The 17,401-nt window shown below is 44.3% G+C and overlaps 1 protein-coding gene across 3 annotated transcripts in view; it reads left to right on the top strand.

Annotated features, from left to right (window-relative positions):
* The window catches only part of AFF1 (AF4/FMR2 family member 1), a 201,114-nt gene extending 184,454 nt beyond the window's left edge, over positions 1-16,660 (top strand). For all 3 annotated transcript variants that reach the window (XM_044224572.1, XM_044224571.1, XM_044224573.1), the window contains 9 exons: positions 5,395-5,498; positions 6,452-6,701; positions 7,440-7,531; positions 7,713-7,773; positions 11,288-11,424; positions 12,027-12,095; positions 12,727-12,864; positions 14,765-14,961; positions 15,950-16,660. In XM_044224572.1, coding sequence (XP_044080507.1) covers positions 5,395-5,498; positions 6,452-6,701; positions 7,440-7,531; positions 7,713-7,773; positions 11,288-11,424; positions 12,027-12,095; positions 12,727-12,864; positions 14,765-14,961; positions 15,950-16,071 — 1,170 coding nt within the window. In that variant the 3' untranslated portion in view covers positions 16,072-16,660. The remainder of the gene's footprint in view (positions 1-5,394; positions 5,499-6,451; positions 6,702-7,439; positions 7,532-7,712; positions 7,774-11,287; positions 11,425-12,026; positions 12,096-12,726; positions 12,865-14,764; positions 14,962-15,949) is intronic.
* The last annotated feature ends 741 nt before the right edge of the window (positions 16,661-17,401 follow it).

Genomic DNA, 17,401 nt, shown 5'->3' with positions numbered 1-17,401 from the left:
TGTCAGTTTTGGGGAGTGGGAAGAGGAAGTTCTGGGATGTCGTGGGAAACTGTGTTTCTGTTGCTTGCAGATCGTTCAGTCCCTTCCTTGTATCCAGGGTCTGACTGTCTTTCCTTGATGGTTTATTCAGACCAACATTTCCCGTTCGTCTTCTTCAAAATCAAGGGTTTGAAAACTCATGCCTTACAGTTTTCTAAAGTCACTGATGTCTGATTTCTTCATGCCTTGCTAATTGCCCTAAGAAGAGCATCATAACTGTATGAGATGGTAGCCAAGGTTGTATTTTATTTATTTATTTAAAGATTTTATTTATTTATTTGACAGAGAGAGGGAACACAAGCAGAGGGAGTGGGGGAGGGAGAAGCAGACATTCCTGATGCAGGGCTCTATCCCAGGACTCCAGGATCATGACCTGAGCCAGAGGCAAGACCCTTAACGACTAAGACACTCAGACACCCCTGCTGAGGCTGTTTTAAACCAGTCTTATTCTTGTGTATTTCCTCACCAAGAAGAAGGGGGAAAGCGCATTATTTTTCCTTTTCTGTAGTATTTATCCCAGTGACTGTAATCTGTCTTCTCAATCCCTGCCCTCGTTCTCGGTGCTAATTGGACCTGATGTCCACTGTGTCATTGTCTTAGTAAACCTCCTGCAGAGGCAAATCCTGAGTTTCTGAGCAGAAGGCTGCTTCTCTACTTTTCCTGTCCCCCGGTGCTACCAAGCCCGCTCGCTTCCATGAGGGAGACAACGGTGTTAGAGTTTTGAGCACTGAGATCCTACAGGTCACTAGTTCAGCTGTTCCTTTTCTAAATGGGATCCCAGAAGGCTCTAACATCACTTGGCTGCTTAGCAAAAGTAGGTCTGGAGCTCGCGCTGGCTCCTGTGGTCTGGTGATGTTCTTCTCTTTCACACACGATGGTTGGTTTCTTTCTTTTTTTTTTTTGGTGGCCAAGTGTCTCCTTGGGGGGGATTATTGGAGAGAGGTTCGAGATTGGTGGTATCCTGACTCTGACAGAGTGTCATCCTGGCTCAGTCCCTCTGCTGTCCCCATTCCTGCTGCTCGAGTGTGCTGCGTCCTCACCCCCACGCCCCTCTACCTTCTACATCCCTTTCCCTTTCAGATGCTTCTTGGCTCTGTTGTAGCTAACTAAGCTCCTGGTAGAAACTCTGTGGCCTAAAATGAGTGTCCATTTTGGAAAAGCGTTCGCTTTCCCTTTGCTGCCTGTGGGTACTTGGACGGTGAGCCAGATGCCGGGCTCCTGTGGCTGCCCTGCAGGAGCTCTCCTTTGGCAGCCCAGCCCAGCCCAGCCCCAGCTCTTCCTTTTTATGGTCTTGGGACTTGACTGCCACCGCAGGTGGGGCAGCCTCCGGGCAGGTAATCCTTGGCCGCCTGACCCACAGGTTAAGAAGAGCAAAGACGTCAGTTAGGAACCAGTTAGGTCACCAGCCCCCAGCCTCCTTCTGTTGCAGATGCAGGTGCTGTTGATACGCTTATCCTTCTAGAGAAAGGAAAGCCCAAAGCCCAGAGCAGACACCGGGTTCCCTGGAATGGGGCTTGGTCTGTGGCTAACCCACAGGGCGCCCGAGACTTCTTTGTCCTCTTGAAGAGAGAGTACATCACTCTCTTCTCATCTTCAAAAGGCTGCTTGTCCCAGAAGCATCTGAAGAACACCTTGCCTCCTGCTTTTCAGCCTCGGAATTCAAGACTACATTTCTCACCACTCAGTACTGCTTAGCGTGCTGTTTCAGGGCCCTTTCCTAAATCCAGCCGCTTAAGAGTTGTAGCACTGGGCCTGCTCCTGGGGACCTCAGCCACTCACCTTACTTTCTGTGCCGCCTCACAAATGCTTACTCCAGGGAAGCCTCTGTGACTGTTCCAGACAGCAGATGATGGCGTTTCAAGTGCACAGTGTACGGAGACCCTGACCTTAGGCCTCCAGGCTTGAGGTCAGGCAGGCGAGGACCGTCACGAGGGGAATGTTGCTCATTGGGTTTAATGGCTTACTTTCTCCCAGCTTACAGGATGTGACGGTTTGTCAACGCCGCCTGTCAGTGCCGTGAGCATAGTACTCCAGTCAGTGCCAACACGGGCGTCTCGTGTTAGTGTCTGCGTTTGTGCTTGGTGATTTCTGTGGCTGTTCTCTTTTTTTTTTAAGATTTTATTTATTTATTTGACAGAGAGATCACAAGTAGGCAGAGAGGCAGGCAGAGAGAGAGGAGGAAACAGGCTCCTTGCTGAGCAGAGAGCCCGACATGGGGCTCGATCCCAGGACCCTGGGATCATGACCTGAGCCGAAGGCAGATGCTAAACCACTGAGCCATCCAGACATGTGGCTGTTCTCTTAAGTCGCCGATTGGTACAAGCCAGGGTTGTGTCCAGTTTGTGAGAGCTGACTCCCTGTGACAGGCTTATACTCATGTGTGGTGTCTAAGGTCTTCCACTTTGGTTTATGGTCCTAACCAGCATGCCCTAAGCAGTGTGAAGACAGACAAACAAAAATGAACTCTCATTCCACCTCTGGGGTTTGGTGGGGTTTTTTGTTTTTTGTTTTTTGTGTTTTGTGTTTTGTGTTTTGTGGTTTTTTTTTTTTAAGGAAGTAACCTTTGAGGAAGTAACCTTGTGGACAGTTTATGCCTAGTTTTCCCGTGGGGACTTATCCTATGTGTCATTAATTACCTTGCACTGGAAAAATTATATATTGCTAACTCCCACATGTACAAGTTAATGTCTGTCTGGATAGTTCAGCAAATCTGTGACTTGGCCCAGAGAGAAATCCCCCATCTTCTCACACTGGTTGCTGGGCCAACTTCCCAGCCCTTAATCTAAAACGGAGGGGAATTCAGTGGGCTCACCGGTGGCAGACACTCTTGGGCACAGTAGGTTCTTAACTGACAAGGAGAATAGTAAGGTTCTATCTTAACCCAGTCATTTCCAGTTTACTCTCTCTTCTCTGCCAGATTTGATGGTCTCTCAAGGGTCACCATTACGAATTGTTGCATGGGCATCTGTGTGCTGTGTGGAAGCCCAGGAGGCTTCTCCTGGCATGTGCCAGCGCCTTTCATTTCTTCTGAATTGTGCTCCAGAGTTCTGCTGCTGGCCCCTGACTTCCTTGCTGAAGTCCACAAGAGAAGCAGCTGTGTGAAATTCCCTCTCCTCTTTCAGCTCTGCCTTTAAGACGTGCCTGTTTATTTACATCACATTCTCTCCTTACTAGAGTCCCCCAGGGTGCTTTTTCTCCAGTCTTCTGTAATAAATGGTTATATTTCTGAACAACTGGTTTGTTGTTATCTCATCTGTAAGTTATTTTATTTATTTTGTTAGAGCAGGGGGGCAGGCAGAGGGAGAGGGAGAGAGAATTTCAAGCAGATTCCCTGCTGAGCACAGAGCCCAACACAGGGGCTCGATCCTGCAGCCCCAAGATCATGACCTAACCTGAAATCAAAAGTCGGACACTTAAACAGCTGAGCCAGCCAGGCACCCCTAACCTGTACATTTTATAATTCCTCCTTTGTGTTGCTAATTGAAATTCAGAGCCCAGTTTGCAGATCACCACTAGAAAACTGTAGCACAGCACTGTTTCCTAGGAATACAAAGTGCACCGCATATCTGATTTTAAATTTTCTACTAACCACATTTAAAAATACAAAAAGGCAAAAAACCAGTGAAAATAATTTTTAAATTTTTTTTAATACAGTATAACTAAAACCTCATCATTTCAGCATTTAATCAATATAAAAATAATTACATTTCCCATTTGCGCACTGAGTCTTTGAGCTCAGTCACTTTGGACCAGCCATGTCCAAGTTCTGTCTAGAGACCGCCTGGCGGCTGGCGGCCACATGCAGGCCATGCAGAATCAGCCTTCCCTTGCATTTCATTTCTCTTCTCTCCCCACATTTTCCTTTCTTCCTAGTCTCACTTGTGTACACACCAAGGAACCTGTACCTTTGTAAGCCACCTTGAATGATTTATTTTGAAACAAGAGATAAAACGTTTTTCCAGAGGAGATCTGAAGGGCTGAATGGACAGGCGCACTCTGGCACATTTGTTTGCAGAATGTCTGGTAGGGGAGGGGCATGGTTTTCCCAGTCCCTTTCCTTTGAGTGGGGCCCAGCTGCTTATTAGTAAGCTCTGCCCATCTTAATTTATTCATTTTTTTCTTGGGGAAATTCAGGGAATGGTGGTGGTAAAAATCGGAGCCTCTCACAATCGGTTAACATGAAGAATTTTTTTCTCCTCTAAGGGTTTAACAGAGGATTTCAGGTTTTTTAGGGATTGTCCTAGATTGACTGGGTGGTGTCCCAGATTTCTCTGTTGGTGAACTGACAGTTGGAGGAGTTTAGTTCTAAATGAGCATCAGAATTAATTGAAGGACTCCCAGCAATCACTTTATTGTCACTTGCTGTTCTTCCCATGGAGTGCTTCTGTGAGCCCAGACCCGTGGGAAGGAGGCCGCTGTGAAGTCACTGAGTCTGCTTGAGCCTGGTCTGCTTGTTGACCAGGGAGAAAGACTTCTGCTGGGAAGAGTTCTTTGTTCTCTTAATCATTGCGTGTGTTTAGCTTGCACTTTATTTGGTGCAGACAGATGTTTCTGAGGTATGTGACTCTCTGTAGAATTAGAATTAGAATTCTGCTCGTACTCTTCCTTCATTAAAATTATACTTATCCTTCATTTTTTCAAGTTTTTTGAGAAGTAGAAACATGTATCCCCATATATGTATAGAGAGATAGAAAGACAGTCTCTTAAAAAGGAAGGAAGACAGTTGTGTCAGTGGAGGGGAAAAAAAAGAATCCCAAAGTAACTATTTTTTGTTGTATGTCTTTCTAGTCCTCTCTGTAAGTTACAGACACACAGGGTTTTGTAACCCTGTTTCTTTCTCAATAGTATACTTATTTTTCATTAGATGAAAAGTGAGCCTTAAGTACTCCACTTCTAATTTTATACAAAGAATAAATTAGTGGGCATAAGTGGATGGTCATTTTGAAAGAAAGGGGGATGTCCTTACTCATAAAATCATCCGTTGTCACTTGCTGTGAATATGCATGCTTTATTGATCCTTTTCTAGTTAGAAAAACGTCAGTGAAGTGATGAGAGCTACTATGTACTCTTCCTGTTGTCAGCTCTTACTTAAACATAGACATCCTCCCTTCCCTGGGTGGGAAGAATACTCCTTCCTTCTGCGAAAATCTGTCTCTGTACAAATTCACCAAGTCTTGATTGTCTACTTCCCTCTGGCCCCTGAAACACACGCAGTGTAGGTACTTAGAAGTTTGCTGTGTGCGTATAGGTGTCGCTGAAAGTCCAGTGACTTGCCTTACCTTTGCTGTGTAGTCTTTTCTGTTTTGTCCGTACATCTGTGTTTTAACAGTGTACTTTGTTATAATACACTAATAGGCTGAAGCAGAGAAAGACCATGATAGCAAGAAAGCCAGACCGGAGAAAGAAACCAAGTCACAGTCATCATCTTCATCCTCCCACAAAGAATCTTCTAAAACAAAGTGAGTATAGAGATTAGCAATAGCCCCGACAGATGATCGAGTCTTCCTGGGTCTTGAAGGGCAAAAACATTTCTCCTATGCAGTAGGAGCGGATCAGCACACCATTAGGCTCATTTTGGTGATGCACTCTGTTTCATGTTGCTTTCATCCATGCGGACCTTTTGCGAAATCATAGTGTGTTGAGCCCAAACTTAGGTTTCTCAGAGACATTTTAACTATGGAAAATTTTCTAAACATGTGGAAGTAATTTCTTTCTAAAAGAATTTTTCACAAAAACAAGAAACGAGCTATTATTATTATCCCTACTTTGCAGAACTGGAAACAGAGGCGCAGAGAAAGAAAATGACTTGTCCACAGTCACAAGATTCTTGACAGTTGGAGCTAGCCGTTGAACCCTGGGAGCCTGGGCTCAGTGCTCGCTCTCAGGCAATTACAGTCCCTTGCTTTGGAGAAAGGTGGCCACAGGACAGGGGGTTGTTCCAGGAAGGTGTGAATATAAAAAATAACTGTTATTCATTCTCTGGTTTATTTAAGAAATCGTTTCATGAAATGACTTGGCGAAAGAAAGTGCGTAGTGTCACTGGGTGGGAGCCAACAGAGATTTGGGGGAGGGGAGGTTGGAGGAGGAGAGAGGAGGTGGCACCTGGGCTAGCCTGCTTGTCAGAGAAAGGTACAGGTTGGGGGACAGCTAGTAAGACTAACTTGGGAGAGGAGGGTGGTGGACTCTGGGAGCTTAGTGACAAACCGTACAACTTAATCCATTATTCATAGATTGGTCTGGATATCTCAGAGGTACCCAAAGTCCCTGAAAATTGGCCTTTCTACAAGAATGGATTTCGTGCTCTATGATTTCTTAATTTTTGGTGTCAGCAGCCATTTTCTCTTACAACTAAACTACGAAGTTACATGGTTCGTGTTCTGTCTTATTAATTTTGCATGATGTCTCCTTCCAGAACATCCAGGCCCTCCTCTGAGCCCTCAAAGAAGGAAGCGCTTCCACCCCCATCTGCATCGTCATCCTCTTCCTCCTCCTCCCAGAAGTCAGCCAAGCCTGCACAAAAGAGGCCAAAGCGGGAAGCTGACCCCTGCAGCCAGGACCCTCCCCAAAGTGCCAGTAGTAGCAAGGGCAGCCACAAAGACCCTTCTGCTCCCAAGCACAGAAAAGTAGAGGGGAAGGGATCTGGAAGCTGTCCGGAGCACAAAGTAATTTGGGGGTGGGGGGGCGGCACTGGAACTTACAGAGTGGAATCCATCAGTACAGCTTTAAGTTCCCAAATAAGAGAGGTTCCTTGTGGTGGTATTTCAGGACTCTTCATCCCTGTTAATAAGGCAGTAATGAGTTATTTGTGGTTAAAGTTCTCCTTGTGAGAGTGAAAAAGATGGTAAATTTTCCATGTAAGTTTAGGGGCTATTTATTCTTCCTTAACAAAGTGCTTCAGGGGTGAAAAATTGGAATAGATTTTTGTGTTAATTTCCTATCAGGTGTTTTGCAGTAAAAAAATGTTACCCAGCTTAGTTCTTGGTTTGCATGCTTGGTATCAAATACCTACGTTATTGGTCGTAATGGGAAAAAAGTAGCCACTTTCTCAAATACAAGGTCCTTTTTGCCTGCCAACCTGTGGGGGGGGGGCGGCGGGGGCGGCGGGTGCATGTTGAAAAAGAGAAGGCATTATGATTAGGTTTGTTGGTTATCTTGGCTTTTGGACATTCTTGTCTTCATATCTTTGTGGTCCTCTGTACAGTCAGAACCTACAGTTTCAGCTGAATCTAGCTAGGAAAATGCTTTGCTAAGCTAAGTTGTACAGTGCTTGATTTTCTCTTTTTTAAGCTATTATTTTGGGCTAATTTAGAGGGGTGGTATATTTAGGTCAATGGTTTTAACTGTAGGAGTGTGACCTGTATGATGTGTTGTGTTTTTTTTTTGTTTGTTTGTTTTTTAAGGGGTCTTCTGGAGATACTGCATATCCTTTTCTAGTGCCTTCTTTGCCAAATGGTAACTCTAAACCAGGGAAGCCTCCGGTGAAGCTTGACAGGTAAGACTCTGGCTTTTCCTGCTGCTGCTTTCCTCCTATTTCCTCTGCCCCTTCTCAGCTTCCCCCCTTCTCTGCCCTGGCTCCTCCCAGCCTTTTTCACCCGCTTAGTCTTCAGTCATCTTGTCCAGTCTAGTAATTCCAGGTTCCTTTGACCCACCCCTGGTCTTTGCTTCTCTTTCAGACAACAAGCAGATTTCCACATGAAGGAGGCCAAAAAGTTGAAGCAGAAAGCAGAATTAATGGTCAGTTTGGCTCTTCTGTCCCTTTGGTGGAATGTTTTCTGATAAGATCTCTGTGGTCTCATTGAATTCCTTATCACTGAACTCCAGGGTGAGGGTGGGGTTAGGTAGGGGGGTGGGAGAGGGCCAACGGAGGCCACAAAGTAAAGCAGGATCACTTTTTTTTTTTTTTTTTAAATAAAGATTTATTTATTTATTTCAGAGAGAGAGTGACAGTGAAAGAGAACATGAGAGAGGAGAAGCAGACTCCCCATAGAGCGGGAGCCTGATGTGGGACTTGATCCTGGTACTCTGGGGTCATGACCTGAGCCGAAGGCAGTTGCTTAACCAACTGAGCCACCCAGGTGCCCCATGGATCAGTGGGTTTTAACAAGCGAGGAGTAACGGATTCTTCGTGAAATTATTTGCTTTGACTCAGTCTGAATGTGGGCGAATATACAGTGTACCTAGTGACAAGTTTTGTATCTTTTTTTTTTTTTTTTAAAGATTTTATTTATTATTTATTTGAGAGAGAGAGAGACAGTGAGAGAGAGCACGAGCGAGGAGAAGGTCAGAGAGCGAAGCAGACTCCCCATGGAGCTGGGAGCCCGATGCGGGACTCGATCCCGGGACTCCAGGATCACGCCCTGAGCCGAAGGCAGTCGTCCAACCAACTGAGCCACCCAGGCGTCCCACAAGTTTTGTATCTTAATGAATGGAAGTTAAGTCTACCTGGTGCTGTCTGATTTAATACATGAGGGCTTCCTCTTGCCACTGAGTCAGTTCTTTGGATGTGGGAGACGTGTTCTGCTGTAGAAAGTCGATCAGTTTGTGTTCAGCCTGAAAGATTTTGGAAGCTGAGGTAGTCTGTTGCTCCAAAATTGTCTCCAAGCCCTTGAGATAATAACCCGAGGGAAGAGTAGACAAGTGCCCTTAGGTAAAGTTTTAAGATGAAGGTAATAATGATTGCAGTGTTGGTAAACATGCTTTTACAAAATGAGCTCTCTTTACCCAGTGGCTGTTGGAACTTTCTGGGAAGTGGTGCTTTTGTTGTTAATTGCATCCATAATTAAATGTGCTCTTACATTGCTGTGGCAGTATAATTAGATAATGCCAGCCCTTTGTCATGTTCAAACATCTAAGACTCAGGGGCTTTTATTTATTTAATGTTTTCTCTGAGCCTCAGCCCCTGCAGATACCATCTATTGAACCTTGTACCTCGGGGGAAGAGCAGGGTGCGCCCCCCCCCCCCCCCATCCTGGCTTGTGCTCTCAGCTGCAGTCTGTAGGCAGCCGGCTCTATCAGACCCGCCGGGGAAGCCTGGACCAAAACCCTGTTATCAGCCCCTGTTCATCAGGGTGGGATGTTTATCAAGTCCTTGCTGTGGGGGATGCTTACTGTGGGTCAGAGGTAAGCCTCTACCTGTAGACCCCTCTCCAGAGTGGCCTGGTTCCCAGGACCCTAGGACGGCTGGATTACGATGAAGACGGCCACGTCTACACCAAAGGACAGTGTTTTTCCCATCTCTGCTTTCCAGAGGCAGAGCTCCCCAAAGTTGGTGCCAGAACTGTAAGAACCTTTTGACAAGGTGTGCAAAAGAGTAAATTCTCAGTACTTTGTCAGCCGGTTGTCTAAAACTTACGTTGACATTGTACGCTTTCAGCCACTGGATTCCTTCATGATTCAAACAGTAGTCCAGGGAACTTTGTTTTTGTTTTATATAGAAATTAATTTATACAGATGTACCTCCTCTTCCTCCCTACCTAAGCTGCCCATATATCCCAGTGTGCCCAGTTCAGTCCTGCTTTATACCTTGTTGCATCTCATTTTAATACCTAATAATAGCTCATTTCACTTTAAAAATATGCTGGTTTGGACAAAAACCTGAACGGGCAGCCTCTTTATTCTTATTTAATTCTCCTTTATTTGGGGGCACCTGGGTGGCTCAGTCAGTTTGAGCATCTTTCTTCAGTTCAGGTCATGGTCCCAGGGTCCCAGGATCAAGTCCCACATTGGGCTCTCTGCTCAGCGGGGAGCCTACTTCTCCCTCTGCACCTTCTCCTTGCATGTGCTGTCAAGCTCTCTCTCCCTCTCTTTCTTTCTCTATGTCAAATAAAAAGAGTAATAATTCTCCTTTACTTGCACAAGGTCTCACATTGGTCCCTTTTGCATTCCACATAGTTAAGTGCACCTCTGAGCATAGAGGTGTTTTTTTTCTCTGCGTTACTTACTCAATGTTGAGTAGGGAAGTGAGGACACAACTGCTTGAACGCCATCTCCAGAGCAACCCAGGAAGCTATTATAGGAATATTGTCATTGTTAGCCTTACAGAATACTTTGCTCAAAGAAGTGGATATTGGCAATTTTTTGTTTTGCTATACTTTTTTTAAGTTACTATATATAGTAACTATATAGTAACTTTATATATAGTAACTATATAGTGATTTTATATATAGTAACTATATAGTAACCTTATATATAGTTACTGTAGTTCTTTTTACTGTAGTTCCTTTCATTTATAAACTGAGACCAGTATAAATCTTGGAATTTCCATGAAAGAGATGGCATTAAGTAAACAAATTTGAGGAGTTATACTCTCACCAGTGAAGCAAACCAGTAAAGCCATGTACTGCTGGTTTAGTGGGGGGGAGGGGCGGGGGGGCGTGCCAATTTGATCTTTATTCTTTGTCACTAATTTTCTTTTTCTTTTTTTGAAATGTAAAACACTTTTTATTAAACATAGAAGACATTTTTCAAGTACAAGAAGTTAACAGCACTTACTAAATATAATACTTAATGTTTCAAGTTTTTCTTAATTTTTCTTTATTCTTCTATATCGTGTAATACTAGTTTCAGGAATAGAATTTATTGATTCGTCACTTACATACAACACCCAGTGTTGGATCACAAGTGTCCTACTTATTGCCTATCACCATCAGGGCCACCTCCCATCCACTCCCTCCAGCAGCCCTCAGTTTGTTCTCTAGAGTCAAGAGTCTGTTTTATGGTTTGCCTCCCTTTCTGTTTTTATCTTCTTTTATTTTTCCATCCCTTCCCCTATGTTCATCTGTTTGGTTTCTTTAAATTCCCCATAAGTGAAATCATACGGTATTTGTCTTTCTCTGTTTGACTTATTTCACTTACAGTAATACACTCTGACTCCATCCACGCCACTGTAAATGGCAAGATTTCCTTCTTTTTGATCGCTGAGTAATATTCCATTTATATATACATATATATGTTTCCACACACACACACACACACACACACACTCCCCCCAACATCTTTATCCATTCATCAGTCGGTGGACATCTGGGTGTGCTCTCCATAGTTCGGCTCTTGTTGCTAATGCTGCTGTAAATGCTGGGGTGCATGTGCCCCTTTGAATCTGTATTTTTGTATAATTTAGGTAAATACCTAGTAGTGCACCTGCTGGATCATAGGGTGTTTGTATTTTTAACTTTTTGAGGAACCTCCATCCTGTTACTGATACAGTTAAGTCTGTCTGAGGCCTAATGCTGACCATGTTCTTCTACAGACGGACAAGGTTGGGAAGGCTTTTAAGTACTTGGAGGCCGCCTTGTCCCTTATTGAGTGTGGGATTGCCATGGAGACGGAGAGCCCGGCGTGCAAGTCGGCTTACTCGGTGTACTCAGAAAGCGTGGACCTCATTAAGTAAGTGCCACATCATTTTGCCATCTTCCTTCGTGCTGCTCCCCTCCTCGCCTTTATTGTTGGAATCGATTCAAATGTAGTAGGAAGACGACTTAATAAAGGAGAGCCTTAAAAAAGTTACTGCTCCAGGTTCATCTCTTGGGCCCGACATGAAAGTTGTATCACAGCTGAAGTGCTAGAATGGAGGGACTTGGTTCGGCTCCGTCCTTTTGCCAGGCGGACTGTGGTGCCAGGCGGACTGTGGTGCCAGGCCTTTCAGGGAGAGGCGGGTTTTTCCAGTTTGGCTGTCTTATCAGATGTGTTGGCAGCTCCAGGTCAGCTCCCTTCTTTATCTGTGTTTGAGCAGGGGACTCTCTGAGGACATGAGTCTACGTGGTTTCCAGCAGGTTGACAGGCCAGAGAAGAGACATGGTTTTGCCTGCTTTGCTGAATGGCCTGAATTACTGCTCTAAAGCCTGGGTTTTTTTCCTGCGTGGTTTTCGTGTCTTCACATCTTTAGGAAAATCAACATAAAACCAAGACAAACATAATAAGATGACTTTGTGCCTTGGCTTTTCTAACTGCCTTTGGTTAACCTGATGTATTCTTGGATTTTCCTATAGGTTTATAATGTCGTTAAAATCCTTCTCAGACGCCTCAGCTCCACAAGAGAAGATATTTGCTGTTTTATGGTGTGTACATTTTTTTTTTCACTTGTCTAAATGGTATATGCTTTTGCATCTTTTGCTGTTACAAAAAAAAAATTTTGAAATTTGTTTTCTTCACATGGAAATTAATAGTGAAAGGCAAAACAATACCAGAAAGTAGAGTGTGTGGTCAAAGAGTTAATCCCACTGATAGTTACTTTTTTATGAAAGGCATCTACCGCCATTTTACTGTTGACTCAATAGATGCTTTGGTCTCATAACTTAAATGATATTTCTCTGTATTTGTGTTTTTCCACCAATGTTTACTTTGCGGGGAGGGAGAAGAGAGAAGGGGAGAGAGAATACCTTAAGCGGGCTCCACACCCCGCATGGAGCCCAACCTAGGGCTTGATCTCAGGAACCCTGAAGCCGTGACCTGAGCCGAAATCCAGAATGGGGTGCTCAGGTGACTGAGCCACCCAGGCACTCCTTTATGTCTGATTTCCTTTTGAGGATAGTGTGAACAGTAAGAGTCTTAAGACGTTTTTCCTCACATAGATGAGGAAAGCCCTTTGTGTTCCTTAGACTGTGAAAGTTAGTTAGATGGCTTTGTGTAGTGCTGGTACTTGTGTCTACAAAAGTAATACTTTACTCTCACTTCTGTTTATGTTCATAGCATGCGTTGCCAATCCATTTTGAACATGGCGATGTTTCGTTGTAAAAAAGATATAGCAATAAAGTATTCTCGTGCTCTTAACGAACACTTCAGCAGTCTTTTCAAAGTTGCCCAGGCGCCTTCTCCATGCATTGCAAGGTAATGAAAAGTCTAATTTAAATAATTCTCAGAATCAGGTTATCTCTGTATATTTACCTCTTGCTTTTGCAGCCATTTGTATGACTTTGGCTTTCCAAAAATTGTGTTACATCTGTGTGCTGAATTGTTCCTTAAACTTAAATTATTAGTGTATTTCTATCTCTTCGAGGAATGGTTACAAGTCAAGGAAAGGTTACAAGTTTGCTGAGTCAGTAACATAAGAAGGTAATTACCCAGAATCCCAGGTCAAAATTTTAGAGCTTTGAGGATCTACAGATACGCCTGACAACACAAAACAGAGGCAGAGCCAACTAGAGCCAAAGTCTTTTCTCTGTCTGTAGGACATGTTGTCTTGGCATTTCAGTATATAAGAACTTTTTAGAACCAAATCCCCTTATCTAGGGTCCATGATAGTACTATTAAGAATGAAAACTATCTCTCGCTACCTCCCACCTTCTTTGTGAACTGAAGGTGTTCATCTGTGCCATAAGATGGTGAAAAACAGAATTTTTGTGCAGGTGTTGTTAAGATGAAGTTAAAATTTTCTACCCTGTAGTACTTGCCTAGTATTTTTTTTTTTTTAAATTTGGTTATACTCCTTGAAAAGTTCCAGTTCTGATAAGTTCTGCTATTTTAAGAATATCACCTAGAAGATTGCCCCATTTCTAGCACATTCAAAAGAAGAGATTCCCATATGGCCTCCCTTTAAAAAAAAAAAAAAAAAAAGTCCTGACTAAGAAGTAACTTCTTACCTCGGAAAATTTTCATAACGCTCACCTCAGATGTTAATTCTAAGTTAATAAATTGTCAGTCACATTATTTTAGATAACTTATTTTAGATAACTCCTTCCCCATTTGCCCAGCCAGTTTATAGCAAACACCTTTCCTCTACCAAACCTTGTTTTTAGGCACAGGGGATAAAGCAGTAAACAAAGCAGACAAGAATTTCTGCCCTCATGGAGATTGCTCTCTAGTCCTTCATGGTATATATTCTTGGGGTCCCTTCAGCCCCCAAAGGTGGATGGACCCAGTCATGAGGCTCCTGCTGCTTGACCTTGATCTTTCCATTACCTTTCCCATCTCAGTGTTTTCCTCATGTTTCTCACTTGAGTCCTGTCAAGGCCCGTGCAGGTAGGTAGCCAGAAGGAGAACAGGGAGAAGAGCGCATCCCCTGAGGCACAGTGCCTCCTGCCCAGTCTCCTCGGAGGCGTCCTGTCCTTGGTTCAGTCAGGCACTGATTCCGTAGATACTTAGGAAGAGCCTCCTCTGTGTTAAGTGCCAGAAATGCCAAGATTCGTAAGAAATGGTCCCAGCCTTCAAGGAAGGAAAAGGAATAGGCAGAAGAGTATAATGGGATGTGAGAAGTGCAATGGGTAAATTAATAGGTAAATGCGAAGAGACCAGTTCAGGTGGTGGCCAGAGGGAGGCCATGCTGTCTCCCTGGGGTCCAGAAGAGTGCCGAGCGTGGAGAGGTGTCGGTCCGTGTTTGACTGGATGAGAGAATGAAGATGTAGGAGGTGAGAACCATCTTCACGGGGAAGTACTGTCTTGGTGGAAGCTAGAACTGAGTGGTGGTGGGGGGGGCTTCTAGGCTGAGGGACTGGACTGGAAATGGAACGAGCATATTTGGAACATAATTTGCCTCCTGATTCTGTGTCCAGCGAAGGACACCTTACTTCCCCCCAGTTACATTCTCTGTTTGATGGGCACCATCTTGTGTGTTTCCTGAAATAAATTCCCGAAATACTGAAGGTGAAAAGCATCTCTGATCTTCTGGAAGTGATTGTTTTGGCTAGTACACCTCAGAACTCTATAACTGGACTGCACTCCCAGAGACAAGTAGTCCATAGTCTGCGGGTTTAGGTGACTGACCAGTTATCTTCTTTCTTGCGCTTTCCAGAACCACAGGCACACCGTCCCCTCTCTCTCCAATGCCTTCTCCTGTCGGGTCCCAGCCAAGTGCTGGCAGCGTAGGGAGCAGCGGCATGCCTGTCACCATCCAAAACATGACATCTTCATATGTCACCATTACTTCCCATGTCCTTACCGCCTTTGATCTTTGGGAGCAGGCTGAAATCCTTACAAGGAAGAATAAAGGTAAATGGCTCTATGGTGGTAACTCCTGGGGCATGGGGAGCAGGAGGGAGGGACATTGTTGGTTTGGAGTTTATGTTCCTTGTTCTGAGGAGAAGGGAATGTATAGGTATTTGCTCTCCTCCGTTCTGCCTCGTGACCCAGCCAGCCGCAGTTCTTTCTTGAGCTCTGTGGTGCGGAGTCAGACTTCTGTGTTAACTTAGGAGTGGTTGCCCCCTAGAAGTTCTGGTGTCACTATGTCAGCCTGAACTGACATGCTAGCAGAGGGGCGAGGCGAGCGAAGACGGGAAGGGACCGGCTGTCTCTGTGCACGACCAGCTTGGTACGTGAGGTCGTGTGACCTAAATACCTAGTCACACATTTGTTTTCAGTATCTGTTGAGAAAGACAGTTAGCAACAGTATAAGAAGTGTGGCCTAGAAAACATTCCTGAGACTTCTTTGAGAAGAAGAAACCTTGGAGAAAGTTCGGGAGATGGGATCGTGTGTGTTGTTAGAGGAGCTGCTCTCTGTCAGTCCGGCGACCACTGAGTAAATGCTGATACGTTACTGCCCCAGTAATGCCTTCCAGATTCTTTCCTGGCTGTAGGGAAGACAGTGGCCCGCCACCTGTAGCCACTTGTATTTCTCATTGCCTCCTAGAATTTTACTTTCTTAGCAGACTAATGATGCTTTTCACATGTTGGGGGTTTGGTTTTGTTTGATTCACCCATCCATTGACCCAGTAGTGCAGGTTGGGTATTTTCCAGCACAAGCCACCGTGCCAGGCATTATGGATTCAGCTCAGGAAACAGCCCAGGGCTTACATTCCAGTGTTGTGGAGGGACATGGAGAACCAGCGAGCCATTATAGGAGACTGTGATTTTTTGCTGTGATGAAGTGTACAGAATATTGTGGGGATACAGTTGCTGGAACGTTGACTTTTTATGTTTCCATTTTTATTTCTGTGTGTGCAAATGTGTTTACTTGGTTTTGGTTTTGCTTTGTTTGCAGAATTTTTTGCTCAGCTCAGCACAAGTGTGTGTGCCTTGGCCCTCAACAGCAGTTTGATGGATCTGGTGCACTATACAAGACAGGGTTTTCAGCGGCTAAAACAAGCAACCAAAACACCTTAACGGAGGCCCAAGTTGATTTGATGGCTTGGGGACTTTTTTGCACATTGAAAGCCTCAAAAACAGTTCAGACGTTTGTCTCATCAAGACACCAAACTTGAGAAGAGAAGCACCATGAGATGGCCAGGACGTTTGTCCACTTAAACTTTCAAGAACTTATGTGATCGTTGGTTGGACCTAGTGGTTATGCAGAAGCAGAAAGGAGGAGGCTGGCCTCAGAGATGATCTTGCCTTTCCTAACTAAAGGACAGAAGTGCAATGTAGACTGAGTGGGCGTGTGAGTGGTCTAGAAACATTTCCGTACTTTTTTTAACCAGCAGGATGCAAATGGCAGATGAAATGAGGAGAAGCAGTTTCAGCTCTGAGAGCACGTTCCTGTCACCTCAGTAGCCACCCTTGTCTAGTTGCAGAAGGAAATTTTTTAAACAATGAATTTTGGTGTAGGGTTCTGTGGATGATTTTTTTTTTTCTTTCATGTTTTGGGGGAAATACTTGTTTAGGAAATTCTGACGGTCATCTGTAAAGCTAAGTTGTGAAGGACTCCACTGTACCCCACTTTCTGCCTGTGAACAGTGACTTTGATAAATACCAATTATTGTCACAATTTATGAAATTGAAGGCAACTCTCCCCACCCCCCACCCCCACTCCCCCATTTCCTGGAGTACCATGCGTTCACCCCAGTTCTGATTTGTCTGTCACTGCTGGGAGTTAGTGTAAGTCGGAGCAGTGGAGGGAGGAGCTGCCGCCCACAGGGAAGCCATCTTGAGCTCGCACGCACCATGGAGGATGTGGCGCTGCGGTCCCTACCCCCTGCTTCCGCGAAAGGCAGTCACCATTGACTATATTCTGAATTTTCTACCTTGGGGAAGAAGGGAACCAACATTTATACCTGACCAGATGGCTAAAGTGCTTTTTAATTTTTGTTTAAGTAGAGCTGGAATTTGAGGTGCTGATTTGTGGTCTACAGTTATGTGGTAACTCATGTTGTTTAACCAACTCACAATTTTGTCAGCAAACAAAAATGAAATCTACTTCTTAGAGAGGCTATATTTTTCTGCTACAGATTATTTTATATTTATAGCAAAAGTAGACTTTCTGAGCCCTTGATTGCCTAGGGTAAATTAACTCCCTGAGAGGATGTGGAGATTTGGGTGGTTAATTAGACTTTTAAAAAAAAAAAAAAAAAAAAAAAAAAAAGTCACCGCATGCCTTCACTCCAAAGTGTTCTCAATCAACTAGATTTGATTGGATTGAAGAGGAACTGTGGCCTTCCCATATGTTGTTATTGCCGTATTAGAGATATTAAACCAAGTTCATAGGGAATGACCTAAA

The sequence above is a fragment of the Neovison vison genome, chromosome 11, assembly GCF_020171115.1.
Source record: "Neovison vison isolate M4711 chromosome 11, ASM_NN_V1, whole genome shotgun sequence".
NCBI lineage: Eukaryota > Metazoa > Chordata > Mammalia > Carnivora > Mustelidae > Neogale > Neogale vison.
This window is presented reverse-complemented; position numbering and strand designations above follow the sequence as displayed.